The sequence below is a fragment of the Eublepharis macularius genome, chromosome 2 (genome assembly GCF_028583425.1).
Source record: "Eublepharis macularius isolate TG4126 chromosome 2, MPM_Emac_v1.0, whole genome shotgun sequence".
NCBI lineage: Eukaryota > Metazoa > Chordata > Lepidosauria > Squamata > Eublepharidae > Eublepharis > Eublepharis macularius.
In genome coordinates, this window is record NC_072791.1 from 142538014 (window position 1) to 142557973 (window position 19960).

Consider the following 19960-nt stretch of genomic DNA (forward strand, 5'->3'; position numbering starts at 1 on the left):
TGAAAAATGTGAAGGTTTTGTCTCTTATTTTCCTTCTTTACTATGCGGGCGTGCTTCTCTTCTGTTCTGTCTCTGATGGACTGATGTGTCGATTTAATTTTCTTTGTATTCCATCTTGTGACTGTTTCAATTACAGTGTAGACTGTCAAGTGCAGCTAAAAGCTTTTTAGAAGTTCATGAAACTGTAAAGTGTGTGTGTTTCAACACGTTTATTAAAGAAAATCTATAGTATTTTAATGGTTAGGGAATAGTAGGGGGGCGATGTTTGTGAAATAGTTGTGATTTCATTAGAGTTGTTTTATGAAAACCTTAGGTGCTCATATTCATGTTGCTTTTCTGTAAAGTGGGCTAATGGGCCCTACTGAGGTATACCTGACCAATTTGAAAAGTTCAGCCACCTGTTGAAGGCAATATAAGTTGTTGTTTCAGTGTTCTCTTGACTATGACATCTAAATAATAGTGCTGCCTTGGAATTTTATTACTGCCTTTACTGCTTTCTTTGTTACATAATTCTCTAAGGGTTCAAGTGTAGAAAGGTTGCTTGTTTAATATAGGTTTAGAACTATAGACAAAAACCTTTTATATGCTATTTGTAATTGTTTAATTGTGGTTTAAGGTGGGATGACTCAAGGCTCCAACTGTGTCAAGGTTATGCACAAAAGGGAATGGTATTAGATTCACTTGTTCCAGTTATCAGGGGTACCTGATCCGTCTCCAGGCTCACCTGATATCTTCATATCGAATGTAATGTTGGAATATATAGGATGATTCATGTGATCTCCCCCCACCCACTACCACCTCCATTTAGTCTGTCTGTGTTGGAATCTATTCTATAAGTCTAGACTGCAGATATCAAGTGGGCCCCATTGCAACACTGCACTGTAGGTTAGATTGAGTGTGTGTTACTGGTCCAAGCTCACCCAGTGAGCCTCCGTGACCGAGTATGGAGTTGAGCCTTGGTCTCCCTGATACTAGCCGTACACTGTAACTACTGTGTCACACTGGCTATCATGTCCTGAAAAACTAATATTATAATGATTTTTAAGTAATAGCTTTGATGTAATGTATGGTGACCATTCTTGAATTTAGTTGCCTGTCATTATAATGGCTCAGACTTCTGAAGGGCATAACATTTTGTTGTAAGCCTGGAAGAAATTGGACCTTGAGACCAGGGTTCCCGCAAACGTGAGTTCCTGCGCTACGGCGCAGGAATTGTCACGATGGAAGGCGCTGGAGGAGGAGCCGTGGCTCTGTGAGAAGAGCTGCGGCAGGCGCCGGTGTAGCCTTTCCCTTGCTGGGCTCTGGAGGAGGCACCGCAGCAGCCGCCCGCACGGCCTTTCCCTAGCCCCTCGCCAGGCTCGGGGGGAAAGAGCCGCAGCAGGCGCCCATGCAGCCTTTCCCCAGCCCCTCGCCAGGCTTGGGGGGAGGGGAGAGCCGTGGCAGGCGCCCATGCAGCCTTTCCCTGGCCCCTTGCTGGGCTCTGGAAGAGGATCCGTGGCAGGTGCCTGCGCAGCCTTTCCCCAGCCCATTGCTGGGCTCTGTGGGAAGAGCTGCGGCAGGCGCCGGTGTGGGCTTTCCCCAGCCCCTCGCTGGGCTCTGGAAGAGGAGCCACAGCAGGCACCCACACAGCCTTTCTCCGGCCCCCCGCCAGGCTCGGGGGGGGGGAAGAGCCGCAGCAGGCACCCAAACAGCCTTTCCCTGGCCCCTTGCTGGGCTCTGGAAGAGGATCTGCGGCAGGCGCCTGCGCAGCCTTTCCCCAGCCCATTGCTGGGCTCTGTGGGAAGAGCTGCGGCAGGCGCCGGTGTGGGCTTTCCCCAGCCCCTCGCTGGGCTCTGGAAGAGGAGCCACAGCAGGCACCCACACAGCCTTTCTCCGGCCCCCCGCCAGGCTCGGGGGGGGGGGGAAGAGCCGCAGCAGGCACCCAAGCAGCCTTTCCCCCGGGCTGTGGAGGAGGCACCGCAGCAGGCGCCCGCACGGCCTTTCCCCAGCCCCTCGCCAGGCTTGGGGGAAAGAGCCGCAGCAGGCACCCGCGCGGCCTTTCCCCCCTTGCCAGGCTCAGGGGAAAGAGCCGCAGCAGGCACCCGCGCGGCCTTTCCCCCCTTGCCAGGCTCAGGGGAAAGAGCCGTGGCAGGCGCCCGCGCGGCCTTTCCCTGGCCCCTCGCTGGGCTCTGGAGGAGGCGCTGCGGCAGCCGCCCACACAGCCTTTCCCCGGCCCCTCGGAGGAAGGAGCTGCGGCAGGCATCCGCCCAGCCTTTCCCCCCTCGCCAGGCTCAGGGGAAAGAGCCGTGGCAGGCACCCATGCGGCCTTTCCCTGGCCCCTCGCTGGGCTCTGGAAGAGGAGCCATGGCAGGCGCCCGCGCGGCCTTTCCCCAGCCCCTTGTTGGGCTCTAGGGGAAGAGCCAAGGCAGGCGCCCACACGGCCTTTCCCAGGCCCCTCGTTGGGCTCTGGAGGAGGCGCTGCGGCAGCCGCCCACACAGCCTTTCCCCAGCCCCTCGGAGGAAAGACCTGCGGCAGGCATCCGCGCGGCCTTACCTAGGCTCGTTGCCGGGTGTGGAAGAGGAGCCACGGTGGGCATCCCCAAGGCCTTTCGCCAGCCTGCCAAGCATCCTCTCTGGCCCAGTGCTGAAGGAAAAGGTGGCAACGGCAGGCACCCATGCTATTTCTCACCAGCCCACTGAGCAGCCTCTCTGGCCCAGCGCGGGTGCTGGAGGAGGAGGAGGAGGAGGAGATGGCGGTGGCGTTTCACACTCCTAGGGTTGCCAGCTCCAGGTAGGGAAATACTCTTTTTGTGTGTGTGTGTAAATTCATGACTAAGGAAATCTATTTTACATGCACACAAAAAATTGACTTCCTAGTCGCAAAGACTTGCATGGCAAGGAAAATTCATGACACAGCTAGGGTCTGAATCTGGAAATTTTACACGTGCTGGTAAGACAGGCTGTCCTCTAGTTAAATTACTCCATGGGGAGTGGGGAGCTGCAGCCTCAGTTTTACCAGTATTTTTGTACATCAATGGCATTCTGCTTATATCTTCAGGGGATAATAGATCATTGCAGTACTGTGTAATAAAACAGAATGGCAAGCAAGGAGAAGGCAGGACTTCAATGCTGACTTTACACTTTATGACTTGATTTCATTTCAAAGATTCCATGGCCATAACTCAGAAAGAGAAAAGGAAAGAGTTTTAAAGCCATGAAGCCTCCAGGGCGACTAAAGGCCAGTTCTAGGCTGTTCCAATGAGCAGCTCTCAGCTGGATGATAAATAGGTGCTCCCCCTGCAACTTCAGCCAGCTTCCTTCTTCTTTCTGCAGACCTGGATACAGAAGAGACAGGAAATGCCAATAGACAGAGCAGAGGTAGAGGGAGGAATGACTGCACATCACATTCTGTTTAGGATTTGCTTGTGGGCAAAGAGGAACCCTTACTGAAGCTCATCTGCCTGATGTTGCCCAAAATGCAAAGAAAACTCTGGCAATACACTGATGCATGTGGAAAGAAATGGTGTCTGAGCCATTTGCAGGCGTGCTCACAACACCTTTTTATATAAAACATAGAAGGGAACAGCCAGAGAGTGACTCCATTGCGGGGCTGGATGATGCACAATTCTTCTTCTCCATAGATCCAGAGGAGTTAGCCATGTTAGTCTGTAGTTGCAAAATAGTAAAGAGTCCAGTAGCATCTTAAAGACTAACCAACTTTATTGAGGCATAAGCTTTTGAAAACCACATGCCTAAGTGGGTGTCATCAACATATTGATGGCACCCAATACCAATGCCTCAGACAACCTAAATCAAAAGTCTTTTAATCAAATGGATTCTGGTTTTCGAAAAGGCACACTCACAACTTGCAAGTTGCTGCTCACAAATTGGATTTCTGGCTCACAACACTGCACTGCTTAGAGGGAACATTGCATTTAATGGTAAAACACACTGTAAATGAAATGATTTTTTTTTACAGGACAGCTAATGTTTAAAATGCTGGATATGAACTGTTTAAGTTATCTAAAACTTAAAAAGAGAAATTGATGTTTTGGATAGTCACACTTTTTTTTAAACAAAAGATGGAAAGATTTAAGAAGGGTTTGTTACTTGGTTTTGTCCTCATTTGAGAGACTGTTCTGGCTGCTGAAATACCATCCTGTGCCATTACACATAGCTTTTTATTACATTTTGCTTCAAATGCCTCTGCTTGAAGAAGAGTTCTATAAACTTTGCTCCCAGCACTCTAAAATTATCTGATCCACTAAATATATTGTTGAGTGAGATCATCACAGTTAATAAGAACCTAAAATAGCAAGACCAGTAAAAAATAAGTAGTGCTAACAACTCTGTGCTTCCTCTAAAGCAGCCTCAAAGTCTGTTTCCTGTTAGTCATTGTAGCAGAAGTCTAGAAAGCTGAATGGGTTTGAAGATGGAGTTATTCTTCTGCTGCTTGGAATGTACAGTAATGGCTTCTGGCAGCCTAGCTAAGGAAAGGTGGCACTGGAGCCCCTTCTGATGCACCAGCTCCTTGTGAATACTGAGGATGTAAATAGCCCATTCGGTGTCTTTTGCCAGCCTGAAATTAAAAATGCCTGTTCCATGTTTCATTTGCCAAATACCGAGCGACAACTCCTACTTACCAGCTGTTCTTCTTTGTAAAATCCCCTTCTTATTTTGTAGTTGATTTCCCCTGGACCATGGAGACCAAATGTTCTGCTTGTTGCTGCAACACTGCCATCAAACAAGCTATAACCCCTTGCAAAATTTGCAATTGAAAGGGCAAAATCAGAATACTGATAATGAAAAAAGAATGCCTGGAATATGAACTCCTGAAACGCTTATCCAAGGGGAAGATATTGGTGGGGGGGGAGACTAGGACTGCAGCCCTGCTCTGGAAATGCTGTCACTGTCCAGAGACAAAGTGTGCAAAAATACTTTTTTTTAAGTTTGAAAATGGTGTTGGCTGTGCATGGTGCTTGGCTCCTCCCTCATAATGTCACCAAGAAATCTCCTACTGTTCCTGTCAAATCCCAGAACCAGTTTTGTACTTACAGAAATTTCCTTTCCCCACCTTTAAATTAATAAGGAACACAGATAAATTCTCACAGATTAAGCAGCAGCAAAACAATTGAGCCAATATTCTATTTACTGGTGTGTGTGCCATTTCTATTGCCAAATTTATTTTGATAGCAGCTATGGAATGTGCTGCATTTTAATGTTCTTTTAATTAAAACATTTCTATGCCACCTTCCCTCCCAACTCAGGTCCCTAAGGTCTGTCTCTGAGCCTAAATGGATGTTACAAACTACATGAATTAGCCACAGGGACTGGCAGCTATACTATTCCTGCTAGTTGGTGGTGGCAGCTCATGAGTAAAAGCACAGAAGGGTCTGAATTGGGCCACTGTGCAAGAGAGAGAGGAATTCCTGTGCTGTTTTTAGTGGCTGGAAAGTACAGGGACTGGTGGGGGGAATATTATTTGCTTCATGGGGAGACACGAGGTACTGGCTCTCAGCCAAGCAAATAACATCCCCGCCCCACGGCCCCTGGGCTATTTCAGCCACCAACAATGCCACAAGGAAGAAGGCGTAGCTGCAAGTTTCTGTGGCGGTGTCGCACAGTTTGTAGCAACTAGTTAGGCTCTTCATCCCAGTGAAGCTCACAAGTGCTTTGGAACTGTAAAACTCCTATTTTTTCATTTGTTCTGTACTTGTAATAATATGGGCATTAGTTCTGGATAGTCCCTGTTGCTAGAGTAAAACATGCAAATTTCTCAGTACTGGAATAATGAATAGGTACTATGTGGGAATGCTTTAATGCCTATACTAACAAATTGCATACATGTAAGGGAAAGCAGGCAAATGTTGGACATTTTTTCTTAAGAAATGGACATTTATTTTATTTTGGAAGTCAAATAAATGTTATCCTTGCAAATGCTTCAGTGTCTTCTGAAAAAGGATTGAAATGTCAATGTAAGAAAGGACTACACTGGGTTGAATCCAGGCATTCATCAGCAGAACATTTTTTTCTTTTGTTCTTCTTCCCCCATCAGTCCTTTTTGACCCCAGGAAAATGGATTCCCAGGGTCTCCAGAGCAGCATGGATTAATTGTCACAGGGGTCAAAGGGCTGAGCTATGGAGGGGGCAAGGATAGAATTAAGTTTCCTATTCCCTCAATGGAGTTGCCAGCAGAAGAGGTTGTTTTGTGATCTGGCCCAAGATCTCAGGTCTAGTAGCACCTTAAAGACCAACTAGAAGAAGCATTCTCTTCTGTTACAGACCAACGCGGCTACCTACCTGAATGTGGCCCGTTCACTCTAATTAAATATCAAAGAATTTTCAGGTGTTGGGATCTATTTCATTTTCAGACTATTGGATAAAATCATCTAGTATGACACCCATTTTACAGATGAAATTGAGGTTTGCAAACTGTGACTTGTTTGAGGCTACCTATGGAAGTTCTGGGTAAACAGAAAACAGAACCCGAATCTTTCAGTTCCAGGTCTACCACTCTGCCCATTTAACCACACAAGTGCCTTTGGCATGGTGCACTTGATACTTCCTGTTCTCTGCTTTGCGAGTTTCAAAGAATCATTTTATGAAGATAGGACATATGTGCTTCGACCTGTTAATGATGGTCAACATGTTTTTACAAGTCCTGGGAAGATTATGATGGGCCTACAGTAAAGGATACTGTGTTGTTTTTCAGATGTAGTCTCGCATACTTGTTTGACTTTCTATTCCAAGTGATGGCTTAATGAGACAGATGTTCTCTGAAATATGAAACTGAAGATATCTGCGGATAAACACACTGTCTTTCTTATGGGAAGCCAGGTCTTTGGGGGCGGGGGGCTCTCATACGGGGTCCTGACTTCCCAGAGGGTTATTCTTGCCATGTAATCTGACATGCCTCTTAGAACATCCTCTTATTTGTACTGTTGTGCTTGCTTTTTTGTGCAAATGTACTTTGTGGGGACTGAGATCTGAACAAACGCTTCTCCTGCTGCTTCTTACAGAGCTGTTGAAGTTCTACAATGAATCACTGGATGCCTCCCAGAAGGAGGCTGTTCGCTTCTCACTGGCACAGAAAGAGCTTTCTATCATCCATGGGCCACCTGGAACAGGGAAAACAACAACTGTGGTGGAGATAATACTCCAAGCTGTGCAGCAAGGCCTGAAAGTGAGTGAGTGGGTATAAATTCTACAGAGCTGCAGGACTCCGAATCAGGGGGATGGCTGTGTACTGTCCGTGGTTTGGCAGCAAATCTAAGATCCCATAACAGAGGGGGCCACTGCTCTGTGTGGGGGATGGGTTGGGGGTGCAGCTCCTTCTTTGCTGTAGATTTTGAGACCACGAAGAGACATTGTCTCTTATTGTCTCTTATTCCCAAGGGTAAAGTTTGGGAAATGGATCAAGATAACTTTGCGAGTCATGCCACTGGTCCGCCTCACCCAGTATTGTTTATTCTATGGTGACTACCATAGAATAAACAATACTGGGTGAGGCGGACCAGTGGCATGACTCGGCTTCATCCATTCATATGGGCTAGTTACCAGTGTGCTTCTCAAGGTCCTTTACCTGTCTTTTCCCTCCATCCTTCCTCTACAGAGGTCAGAGAAGCATACATGGTTCTCATTTGTCCTCACAGGAACTCTTTGAGATAGATTGGGCTGAATGAGCTTCCTGGCGATGGGGGTGGGGGTGTTTGAAATCAAACTTCTTATATTTTAGCCTGATACTAACCACCACACCTACACTGGTAGGGGACCTTATCTGTTCTGCCCTTGAACTACGAGCTCTCCCTATGTGACATACATTGGGAGTCTAAAATGCTAAGCAGGTATACATGTAAATAAATACCATTGAATTAATCAGGACTTACTACCAGGTAGGAGTGCACACAATTACAGTCAGAGTCTTCAGAGATTGTTGTATTTTTTTTTGTTGGTTACAAGTCTTCATGGAAGAGCAGTCTTAACACTTGTATGATTTGATAGCACCAATGATGAAGCAATGTCCAGACTCTTGTAGCAGCACAGTTTTACAGTCTCCATTGCACTTGTTCCTATCCTTCCTTTCCAGAAGCAAAATGATAGAGCTCCCTAGGTTTTCTGAAGAAGGAAACCCATGTGGAATCCACTTCAGCCTATTATGATCCACACAGTTTAAGGTTGCCAGGTCTTCTGAGGGTCAGGTGCTGATGCTTATAAGCAGAGTTAGGAAGCTGAAGGGTGTATCCTGGCACTTGGAGCCTGGTGAGGAAAGAACATGGCACCTTGCAGGTCAAGGAAGGAGCCTAGCTTTGCATCATGCCTCAGAGGATGGAGCCTGGCAGATGTTTGATAGTGGAGGAGTGAATACCAAAATCTCTCAAGTCAAGCAACAAATAGCCTGCTTGCCTCCGTGATTCTGATGTTTCACACTGGAGTTTTACTCCTTTCCCTGGAGATCTTGAAAAGGTGGCTAAATGGCACCTTCTGAAATTTCATGTTGAACCATGAGACCTGACAACCCTAGCAGTGACTTAGAAACAGTTTAGTGTTGCTTTTCTCGCCATGCCTGCAAACTGCTCCCCTCTCTTTCTGGCCCTGATGTCTGTTTTAAGCCAACCTTTCATTTGAGGCCACATTAGTGAAATTCTTTCTGTTTTCTCTCAAGGTCCTGTGCTGTGCTCCATCTAACATTGCAGTGGACAACTTGGTTGAAAAACTCACTGGCTGTAAGGCACGGATACTTCGCCTTGGTCACCCAGCTCGTCTCCTGGAGTCAATACAGCACCATTCCCTGGATGCAGTCTTGGCACGTGGGGATAATGCTCAGATTGTGGCAGATATCAGGAAGGAGCTAGACCAAGCATTTGTATGTTTTGCATTCCATTTTTCAGTCTTTTTTTAAAAAAAATCTACAGCTATTCTGAATATGTTGCCAACATGCGTCAGGTGTCTAGAAATTTACAGTGTACAGTCAGTTGAGCTATGTAGAATTCACAACCCTATGTGTTTTGTTAATTTTTAAGTAACAGCCAGCAGCTCGGCTTGTTGTGAGGGAAGAGGCTGGGGAATTACGAACACTGCTGGTTGCAGGGTCAACACCAGGAGGTGTGCCAGTAACAACAGGATAGAACGCTGTCTCTTTCTGGCCATTTTCCCGCCCCACTAAATACGTATTATTGTGCTTTTCCCCTGCATTTTAAATGTATGGGAGAAATGATGCCAAAGTGGCTCATTCATAGGATGTAATAGTGCAGGTGTGGAATTTTATGTGTGAAAACACTGATCCTCTGGGGTTGAGAGCTAGCCTCCTTGCTCCAACTTTTTCCCCATATGAGTTTGGTTGGGGCCTTTCAGAATGGGAATAAATACTTAATGTTTCAGACCCCTAAGACACAGATTCCTCAGCTGGCCTTATCAGCCTTCCCCTCACAAAACAGAGGCTCTGATATCATTGCTTTCCTCTACCACACTTCCCAAACTCTTTACTCTCTTGCTTATTTTTCCCAAGAAGCTGCCCTCCCAAATCTCCAGGGACCCCTTACTTTGAGGACCAACAGGTCAAGCTATTTTTTTTTTTAATTTTATCGTATTTGTATTCCACCCTCCCCGCGAGCAGGCTCAGGGCGGATAACAGCTTTAAGAACATTTAAAACATTCCATATAAAACATTTAAAAGCATCATACAAAAATATAAAAAATAGCAGCACTCTTTTTCCTGATGGCGGCAATACAGTTAATAACAAATAATGCAACAGTACAATTGAACATAGCAGCAGCTTAAGAACAGTGGTGGGCAGCTCTCACAGGGAGGGGGGTAGATTTTGTATCCTCCAGCCAGCGGAGGCCCAGCCTCAGCTGTAAGCCTGGTGGAACAACTCTGTCTTACAGGCCCGGCGGAAAGATAGTAGATCCTGCTCCTTCTGTCATCTTTCTCTTGAGCATCTTTGGTCCAGCTATGCAATAAGAAAGACAATCTCTTGATTGTTCACTGTTCGCACAATGGCCTGCACCTTTAATTCTTTTATTTCTGTTTCCTTTCACTTTCCTGAACTGCCCAAGAGCCTTCCATGGAGATAGATCAAGATGGGTAGCCGTGTTAGTCTGTCTGTAGCAGTAGAAAAGAGCAAAAGTCCAGTAACACCTATAAGACTAACAAAATTTGTGGTAGGGTATGAGCTTTTGTGAGCCACAGCTCACTTCAGGTATCTACACTACTACAAATTTTGTTAGTCTTATAGGTGCCAATGGACTCTTGTTCTTTTCTGCTGCCCAAGAGCCGTAACTCCAAACAATTTGATGCTTTCCGGTTATGACCTGCAGAGTTGCCTTAATGCTTGTTCTTGCTGGTTTCATTGAATAATATGAGGCCTTTTCACACATTACACAGCAGTCATCCTAGGTTTGCCTTAATTTATGGTTTACAGGGAGCTGCAGGCAAGCTGAGACTCTCTTATGAATGTAGCTGCATAATACATATTTGCCAACAACCATTTTTTTCAATCATACTTTGCATTTTAAGGTGCATATGCACATACATCTTTGATGTACAGTACATACAAAAATGTAATGTGAGAAGCTCCTAATAGTCGTTTTAGAACTGGTACATCTTGGTGTACCTGGGTATTAGATTCATTGGAACAACTGGGGAGATCGAAAGGTAGAAATTCTTCCTTACGGGAATCTAATGTGAGGGTAGTGGTGGCACTAACAGCCATTACTTGTTGCCATTACTTCTGGAGTTTCTTCTAGATCCTAGTTGAGTTGCTGGCTGAAGAGTTCAGAGGAATATGCAGTGAAATGTGTGTGTAAAGTGCCATCCAGTCACAACTGACTTTCGGCAATCCCTGCTGGGGCTTTCAAGACGAATGAGAAACAGAAGTGGTTTGTCATTGCCTTCCTCTGCAGTCATCCTTGGCAGTCTCCTATCCAAGTACTGACCCTGCTTAGCTTCCGAGATCTGACAGATCCAGCTATATCACGCTCTTGAGAAATGGGGATAGAATTAACAAGACTTTTGACAAGCCCTCCTTTGTTGGGGTGGCATGGAAGGTAGTCTTTGTGCTCACTGCCTTCATTCTTTCTGATTCCCCCAAACTGAGACTGCAACATTTAGAGATGCCTGTAGTTTTACAGCTTGAAACTCGAGATGATTCATTAAATAAAATATGTAACTGAATTTTGTTGGGTATTCTCCCCCACTTTCTCTCTTAGCTTGTCTGGCAAAACCAGCAAACAAAATTTTGGAGTATGTTGTCATCTTTTTAATTTAATTTCCTGTATTAAACTTAATTTAAAATGTGACACTAATTTAATTGGGATAATACATTTTAATACAAATGATTGCATTTCTTTCCCAGTGACCTTGTACAAGATGGTTTCATAATGTAATTAAACACATATTGCTAGGAAGTATCCTTTGTCACACAGAGGCATACCTGAAATTAGTTCCACAATGTGGCATACACCCTGTTATGTCTTGTTTCTTTGTTGCTGTTCTTATTTTATTTTTATCTGTTTGCTTCTGAATTACTTGAATCTCTGGCGAAATGATGTGATAATTTGACGTCTTGTGAGCTTCTTAAACCCTCTGCTGCTTTAGTGTTTTTATTACTATTTTTCATTTATATAACTTTTTTAATTTGCAAAGAGTGTTACACAGCCATTACCGTGTCTTGTTACAGCACTTCTACAGAGTAGGTGTATGCTGTTCTTCACTTTACAGATTTTGATCTGAGACTGAGAGAGAATAACTTGCTTAGGGCTATGTTGCTGTGGTGCTGGAACTTGAACGCAAGACTCAACATATCTGTGTGAACCTCATGTTCCTATGGTTATTTTGGCTCTCATCTGAGAGTAATTAAACTTTCTTGGTGATGTTTTCTTGATCCCTCTTCCCCTGAACCCCAGCCAGCAACTAGTTTTGCTGGATGGCCATTTTAAGTGTAAGAGTAGAAGATAACATTCCGAAAAGCATATCATACAAGGCCTGTGGCCAAAGCTATCATTTCTTCTGCCCATTCTCTGGCCTGTGGATTGGCACCTTAGTTTTAGAGTATACCCTTCAATAGGGTAGATTTGACTTTCAGGTTGTCAGTTGAATATCTTTCTTCATATCTACAAATGCAATATGAATATCTCTGCAGAGAAATGTGGTATGTTATTAGTTTATGGAGGAGTACTGACTTAAAAGGTTTGGGATCTATAAAAATTAATTTGTAGTTACACCCATGGCAGCCAGTTAAGCTTTTCCTGTAGGACTTTTATTTATTATTCTCAGTTTTGGAGGTTTGTTTCTAAATATCTATTTACAAGCCAGGCAGCGTTAATCTATAAATGAGTTTGGGGGTGGAGGATGATTTCCTGGGTATTCTGAATCATTCAAGGGTTGTAGAAGGGGAGTACTGAAGCAGGAGATAGGCTGGATGCAGGGCTCATTTGGAGGGGGAATGTGCCAGAACGGCATTCCAGTAGAGCTGAAAAGTGGTCATGTGGGTTTTGGCCCCGCCCACGTGATTCCTTTTCCTCCCCTCTGCCTCCCCTCCAAAAGAGGCTAAGCTGCTTCAGTTCATTCTGCTGCTTTATTTTCATGTGAGTGAGTGAGTGAGTGAGTGAGTGAGTGAGTGAGTGAGTGAGTGAGTGAGTGAGTGAGTGAGTGAGTGAGTGAGTGAGTGCAAGCTGGGCTGCTGGGCTTGGACCTCCAAAGGAGGCTAAGCTGCTTCAGTTCATTCTGCTGCTTTATTTTCATGTGAGTGAGTGAGACAGAGAGAGAGTGAGTGCAAGCTGGACTACTGGGCCTGGATCTCCAATGGAGGGTAAGCTGCTTCAGTTCATTCTGCTGCTTTATTTTCATTCGTGACGAGTGAGTGAGTGAGTGAGTGCGTCCATGCAAGTAGAGCTGCTGGGGCTGGCTCTCCAAAGGAGGGTAAGCTGCTTTGAGTCCATTCTGCTTTATTTTCAGGAAATACCTGGAGAATTTGGGTGAAAGTTGCCTGAGGGGTGGATGTTGCCTTCTGACACACTTCTGGTGATGTCAGGGATGTGGCAAATGCTAATGAGATATGCTAATGAGTTCCTGCAGTTCTTTTTCTATGAAATGACCCCTGGCTGGATGTATAGACAAAGTAATTTAATTCCATGCCAGTTTGAACAACATGAAGTTGTCCTATGAAGCCTAGTCTGGTTCATCAGTTTCACACATCACAAGATCAGTCAAGGAACATCTGTGTCAAGATGCAATTCCTGACCAGTCAAGTCAAGCAAAGCTCAGCACCAGGGACTTGGGAGCATATTGTGAATTGCCAGGTGCTGGTACTCTGGATAAGAGACTACTGTTAGGACAGAATATGGGGAAACAGAATGGCTTCCAGTTGGCAAAGAGGAAACAAAGCGGCAGTGAAAAACCAAACACAATATGGTGTATGCCACGTTCAGAGTAAAGGTTGCACATCAACATGACCAGATACTGGGGCACACCCTTTTCTTTTAAAACCATCCTTAGTTTTTCATGATCCACGCAGTTGAAGGCTTTGCAGCAATCTATAAAACACAAAATGATTTTCTTCTGAAAATCTCTGGTACTCTGCAGTACACTGCAATACACTAAATTTGCACTATGATCTCTAGTGCCTCTTTTCTGAATCCATCTTGAACATCTGGCATTTCTTGTTCCCTACATGGTAAGAGACTTTGTTGTAAAAATTTGAGCATTGCTTTGCTTGCATGAGAGATCATTACAATGGTTTTCAAGTTTATTGTTACGGTCTGCGACCAGCATAAGAAGAACATTAAAACGGTTTAGTTCAAATGGAATTAAATATAAAAGAAGGCAATAAATAGATATACAAATATAAAAGTAGAAGTAAAACATTCCATAGGTTAATTATTTACATAGTTAGAGCATGTTCAGACTGCCATATGCAATTTATGGTACTTACAGACCTGGGCACAAAATCTCACTACCTGGCGTGTTGTCTGATGATTCCTGTCAGACTAGAGGTAGTCAAGTTTAATTTTGTTCGATCTACCAGGGAACCTTTCTATTCGTGGACTAATATGCAATGGTTTGATAGTTGTTGTAGTTTTTGATGTCTCCTTTTTTGGGGAAATGGAATGTAGATCGAGCATTTCCAGTCTGTGCGCCTTTATTTTGTCTTTCATGGTTGTTGACATATCTTTGTTAAAATTTTGATGGATTCTGTTTCTGTAGCTTGAAATAGTTCTATTGATATCCCATCTACTCCCAGTGATTTGCTTCTCTCAGTTGCTTTGAGTACAGCTTTCACTTCACTTTCTGAAACTACAGGTTCTTCATCAAAATATTCTTCTTTGAAGGAATCTGTCATCATTTCATTTCTTCTGTATAGTTCTTCAGTGTATTGTTTCCATCTTTTTTTGATTTTGTCCTGATCAGATAATGTATTTCCATGTTGATCTTTCAGCATCCCTAGCCATGGTTTAAATTTCACTTTCATTTCCTGGATCTTGTAGAACAGATCTTTTGTTCTTCCTTTGTTGTGGTTCTTTTCTATTTCTTCGCACTGGTCATTGTAATAGTTCTCTTCGTCTGTGCATGCAAGTTACTGAAAAGCTAAATTTAGAATTCTGACTCTGTTTCTGTCACCTTTCACTTTTGCTTCCCAGCTGTCTTTAACAATTTTTTTAAAAAAAAAATTAAATAAAAAATGTCTTTAGTAATTTTAACAGTTTCATTAGTCACCCATCAAGGCTTTTGCTGTCTTGACTACAGTGAGAGTTTTTACACATTCTTCCTTGATAATGTCTCTGGTTTCAGCCCACAGTCCTTCCAGTTCATGTTCTTAGTAGCGCAAACCTGCTTCTTTACATGGTCTTTACATTCTTCAGGACTGTTATTTAGATTATATTTAGGCACTGATTGGTTTAGCTTTTTCCTTTGAATTGATTCTAATTTTTAATATTAGCAATTGGTGATCTGTATCTCATTCAGCTCCTGCTCTTGTTTTAGCAGAGAGAATAGTGCTTCTCCATCTTCTGCTTCCAATGATGTAACCTATTTGATTTCTGTATTGGCCATCCAGAGACATCCCCATATACAATTGTCTGTTCAATTTCCTGAAGCATGTGTTTGCAATTAACCAATTGTTGACTTCACAGAATTCTGTGTCACTCCTGCATCATTTTGTGATCCTAGTCCAAATTTCTGATGATGTTTGGTTCTACATTGTTTCCTACTTTTGTGTTACAGTCACCTATGATTATCAGCACATATTGTTTAGGTTGTGATCAGTTTCTTCCTGAACACTTGCATATAAACTTTCAGTTTCTTCTTCAGCAGTTGGGGTGTAAACTTGAATGATGGTTAAGTTGATAGGCTTTCCATGAAGTCTAATGAATACTATTTAGTCAGACTTTACATTATAGTTCCTGATTGCTTGTGCTATGTCACTATAAAAACAGCACCAGGTTGTTGTATTTTTTTTAGTTTGTCATTTCCAGAATAAAACACTGTAATTTTCTGACAGTGTCCTAATCCAGTCCACTCTACTTCACTCACACCCAGAATTACTATGTTTAAACATGAATTAGATCTGCCAAATCAAAACTCCAAAAATAAAAGACAAACCAAAGCTGTGATGGTTTATGGAGAAAGTGTGTTGAGAGATAAGGGATATCCATTATGATCTGTGGAGCAGTTCCAGATTAAATAATATATTCTGTTAAAGCACCCAACAAGCAACAACACAATGCCACATCTATTAACGATTGGAAGCTAGCAGTTTAATTATAAGAGAGATGAAGCAACTCAGAAGTTGTTTGTTCGAGAGCTTAGTGCCCATCCAACTGAGTTACACTAGAAGATAGCTTGCCAAACTCTGTACCTCAAGAGTTAGGGTTGGATGTTGCAAGCATTCTGCTTTCTGAATATTGTCATCACTATTTGGGGTTTTTTGGTTTGGTACAGGCTGTTCTTATACAGCTTGATCCTGTAAATGACAAACACAAAGCAGTCATGTGTGTATATCCTCCCCCACTTTTTGTTTCCCCGAGGCGCACCCCCCCCCCCCACAACCTCTGAAAGGGCACAGCAGGGAATAACCTGGCAGTGCCTTTTTAGGGGTCACATGGGTCTCCTGGGGAAGATCTCCCTTTGTGAATGCTTTGTGCTCCTGGTTTGTAGGTTCTGACCCACTGTGTTGTCCTAGGAAAATAAAAAAAGTAAGGTGGTATCTTTGTAACAGGCTTTATTCCTGGTGTGGCGGTGTTATACTTCTGCAACACTACACACACTTTTTTTTCTTGGTTTCTGAGCATTTTCAGTTGGCTGCCCAAAGGCAAAAGTAATTTCAAAACTATTTGCATGGAGACCAGATGGATATTACTTTTTAAGTGCCTGCAAAGTAATTTGCAATCTGGCACGCATAGAGAAACAGTTCACAATGACCACTCAGTCAGAATGGGCATTTCCTCAATTTGCATTAAGATCTGGCTGCAGCTTAATTTGTTAGATGAGGTACTGGCTCATGCAATCTGGTATTTTAGAGGCGTAACTTAAGGAGTCAGGCTTAAAGAAAGTGACTCACAGAAGGCTACACTTTGTAGCACTGTAGGATTTTGAACCCAGCTTTCCAAACCCAGCACTCTTTGCTTCTACATTGTATTGGCCCATATAGTTAATCCAGAGGACTCAAAGCCTTGTGGAATAATCCCACCCCTCCCCATTTATACAGTTATTTTCTGTTCGATTCTCCTGAACAATAAAGCTTCACTAACAAAAAAATCAGACTTATTTTGAGTAATTTGTTTTCATTGCTGAGGCCAGTGCTGTGATAGTTGTTTTGAACAATAATCTGCTTTAAGGCTGTGAAACATTTACTCTTATATATTGCAGTGAAAATATAGAATGTACGAGTTTGTATATTGTACAGTTATTTTTATTTGCTTTCTTTTCAGGGCTTAGAAACAGTGGGTGATATTCTTCTTCATTTGCTTCATTTCCCCCATGTTTTCTCAGTTTTTCCAACCTCTTCCAATCCCTGGAAAGATGATTCCCAGGGTTGCAGGACTGCCTGTGGGTTGGTGGGGCTGGACCAAGGAGAATAAGAAAATGAAGTAGCTTTTCCTTCCTCTTATGCAACTACAGCTCCTGGGAGGAAAGAGACTGAGTTCTCTCTTTTACTCCTCAGTGCAGTCTTCTGACCTTCTTTGTTCTTCTGCACAGATCCTGTGACCCCAGAAATTATTATTCTGGGGGTTGGAAAGAACTGCCGGACACGAGAGAAATGTGGGGAAACTATGTACCTTCTGTAAGATGGTAGGATATTGCCCATTGTTTTGAATATCAAGTTAAATTCAACAAGATTTTCAGGGTATCTGAGGAAAGGAGCTCGGACTCTCATAAGCTTACACCCTGAAAATCTTGTTGGTAAGCTTACACCCTCAAATCCTTCTGTTCTACTATAAACCAGCCAGGCTACCTAAAGTTAACGCTAAAGTTAAATTCGGGTCATTTTGTCAACAGTCTGTTGGTCCCTGGCAGTTAGATTCCCAAGTTCTCCACAGTTAACACACAGGTGGTCCAGTTGAATTAACTTTATTAGAGATCCATTCAGTACAAGGTGCTTACACAGTGGAAATTGGCAGAAGTGACGTATGTGGGGCTAGCAATATTAGTTATAGTCAGAGGTCATTTCGTAGAAAAAGAGCTGGAGAAACTCATTAGCACAACTCATTAGCATATGCCACACCCCTTGACATTGCCGGAAATGTGTCATTAGCATAACTGATTTGCGTGTGCCACACCCCCTGACATCACCTATCCTGGCTGCTTTGGACCCAATCCTGGCCATTCAGGGCCGGTATTGGGCCCAAAATGGCCAAAAAGGGGCCCAAAATGGTCAGGATTGGGCCACTGATGAGTGGGAGAGTGATCCACCACCCGTCAGAGGCCCGATCCGGGCTGTTTCAGCCCCAATCCAGGATGAAATGGGCCCAAAATGGCCAAGAGTCAGGTGAGTGGGGCCACCTGACATGTGACCTCTTTGGGGAACTGCCGGAACTGTGTTCCTGTGCGTTCCCCCTCGAATTGAGCCCTGGTTATAGGGAATCTTCCCACCTTGGGGAAAAAGGATCATTAATGGGGGGGGGGGGTTGGAGTGAGACATTGTTTTAGAGTAGACAGTGGGAAAGATTAACTTTTCTGTGGCTGTAAAGAAGGATACATTTCAAGCCAGTTTTAGCTAGCAGCCAAGGACACTGGCTCAGTGGAGCGAGAAAAAGAAAGTAAACATTTGCGAGATAACCTGCTAGCATTGCAGCAATAAAGTTCCCACACTCTCGGAGACCAGGGGCAGAGCCCATATACATTTATGGTCGATATGCAGGAGGCATATATGACATACTGCCCTCCCCAAGAAAGTCCCCCCATCTTCACAAAGGACCTGGCTTATTTGGATAAGCCTTATGAAATTTACATATCAGTCTGGGATGGTTTACATCTGAGGCTTTTACCCACTCCCTTTGTCCCTTATCAAAATGCTCCCAGTGAATTAAGTAAAACAATTCTCCTCGTTTTAACTTAGAGTCCAGAATGTCTTTCACTTCGTAGTGCAACTGTCCATGCACTATGAGGGCGGGAGGAGTTCCTTGATCTGGATGCCATTTATCAGGAGGGGGTGCTTTCTTCAGGAGGCTGAAATGGAATACAAGGTGGACATTTTTAAAGTTCTTGGGTAGATTCACCTCTACAGTGACATAATTTATTATCTTTTGGAGTTGAAAGGGTCTGAGAAATTTCCACCCCAGTTTTTTGCAAGGTTGCTCCCCCCTTAGATTTTTAGTGGAAATGTACACATAGTCTCCTATTTGTAGTTTCCATGGAGCTGATCGTTTTTTATCAGCCTGTTTTTTGTAATCCTCTTGGGCTTTTCCCAGTCTTTTTATAATTATTTCCCATTGAGCCTGTAGTGTAGACCACCACTCTCTTAGGTCCCCTGGGGCGTCGTTGCCTGGGGTCTTTACAAAAGGCACTGCTTTGCCCTCATAACCATGGGCAACCATAAAGGGGGAGGCTCCTGTGGAGCTGTGTGCTGTGTTGTTATAACAATATTCGGCAAAACTTAGAAAATCAGTCCAATTGTCTTGTTGGTAATTAATGTAGCATCTTAAAAATTGCTCTAGTACTTCATTAACCCTTTCGGTTTGCCCATTGGTTTCGGGATGATGGGTGGAGCTAAGCCCCTGTTCAGTTCCAGCCAGCTTCAATAGCTCCCACCAAAAGTTGGCAGTGCACTGGACTCTGATATCACCTTATCTGGAAACGGGTGCAGTCTGACTGTTGCATGAAAAGAGTGGCTAATTACTTGGTGGTTGGGATTTTAGAGCATGGAATGAAATGGGCTTGCTTGGAAAATAAGTCAACCACCACCATAATTACAGTCTTCCCTTGGGAAAGGGGAAAATCAGTTATAAAGTCCATTGAGATCACCGACCATGGCTGAGGGGCGGGGGGTTCCAGGGGTTGGAGGAGACCTGGTGGTTACCCCTCCCCCCCGGTTTTCCCCATCAAGCACTCTTGGTAAGTGGATACGTATTGAGACATGTCTTTTCTCATATTTGGCTGCCAAAATTGTCTTTGTACCAAATGCAATGTCTTTAAATAACTGAAGTGACCAGCCATTTTAGAATCGTGACAGTGCTTCAGCACCTCCCCCCTCAAACTAGCTGGGATGTATAGTTTGCCGTGGTGGTACCATCCACCTTCCTCTCTCTTTTCCAGTTCATCCTTAGGCAAGGCATCCCCCTCCTTCTCTGTTTCCTTTTTTGCTTTCTGCTCCCAGTCTATGACTGGAGACTCGTGTTTCATTGGCTTTGCCTGGCTGCGGGTGGTTACTGCCCCCCCAACTGGGTTGGTGAAAACATTGTGTCCACTATTTCTTCTCTCTGGCTCTCACAGTGGGGCATACGTGAAAGGGCGTCTGCCAGGAAGTTAGATTTGCCAGGGAGATGC

General features: G+C 44.0%; 1 protein-coding gene across 1 annotated transcript in view; it reads left to right on the forward strand.

The window, feature by feature from the left end:
* Positions 1 to 19960, forward strand: part of IGHMBP2 (immunoglobulin mu DNA binding protein 2) — a 140100-nt gene that overhangs the window by 29401 nt on the left and 90739 nt on the right. The window contains exons 5-6 of the mRNA XM_054970107.1: positions 6999 to 7162; positions 8642 to 8842. Coding sequence (XP_054826082.1) covers positions 6999 to 7162; positions 8642 to 8842 — 365 coding nt within the window. The remainder of the gene's footprint in view (positions 1 to 6998; positions 7163 to 8641; positions 8843 to 19960) is intronic.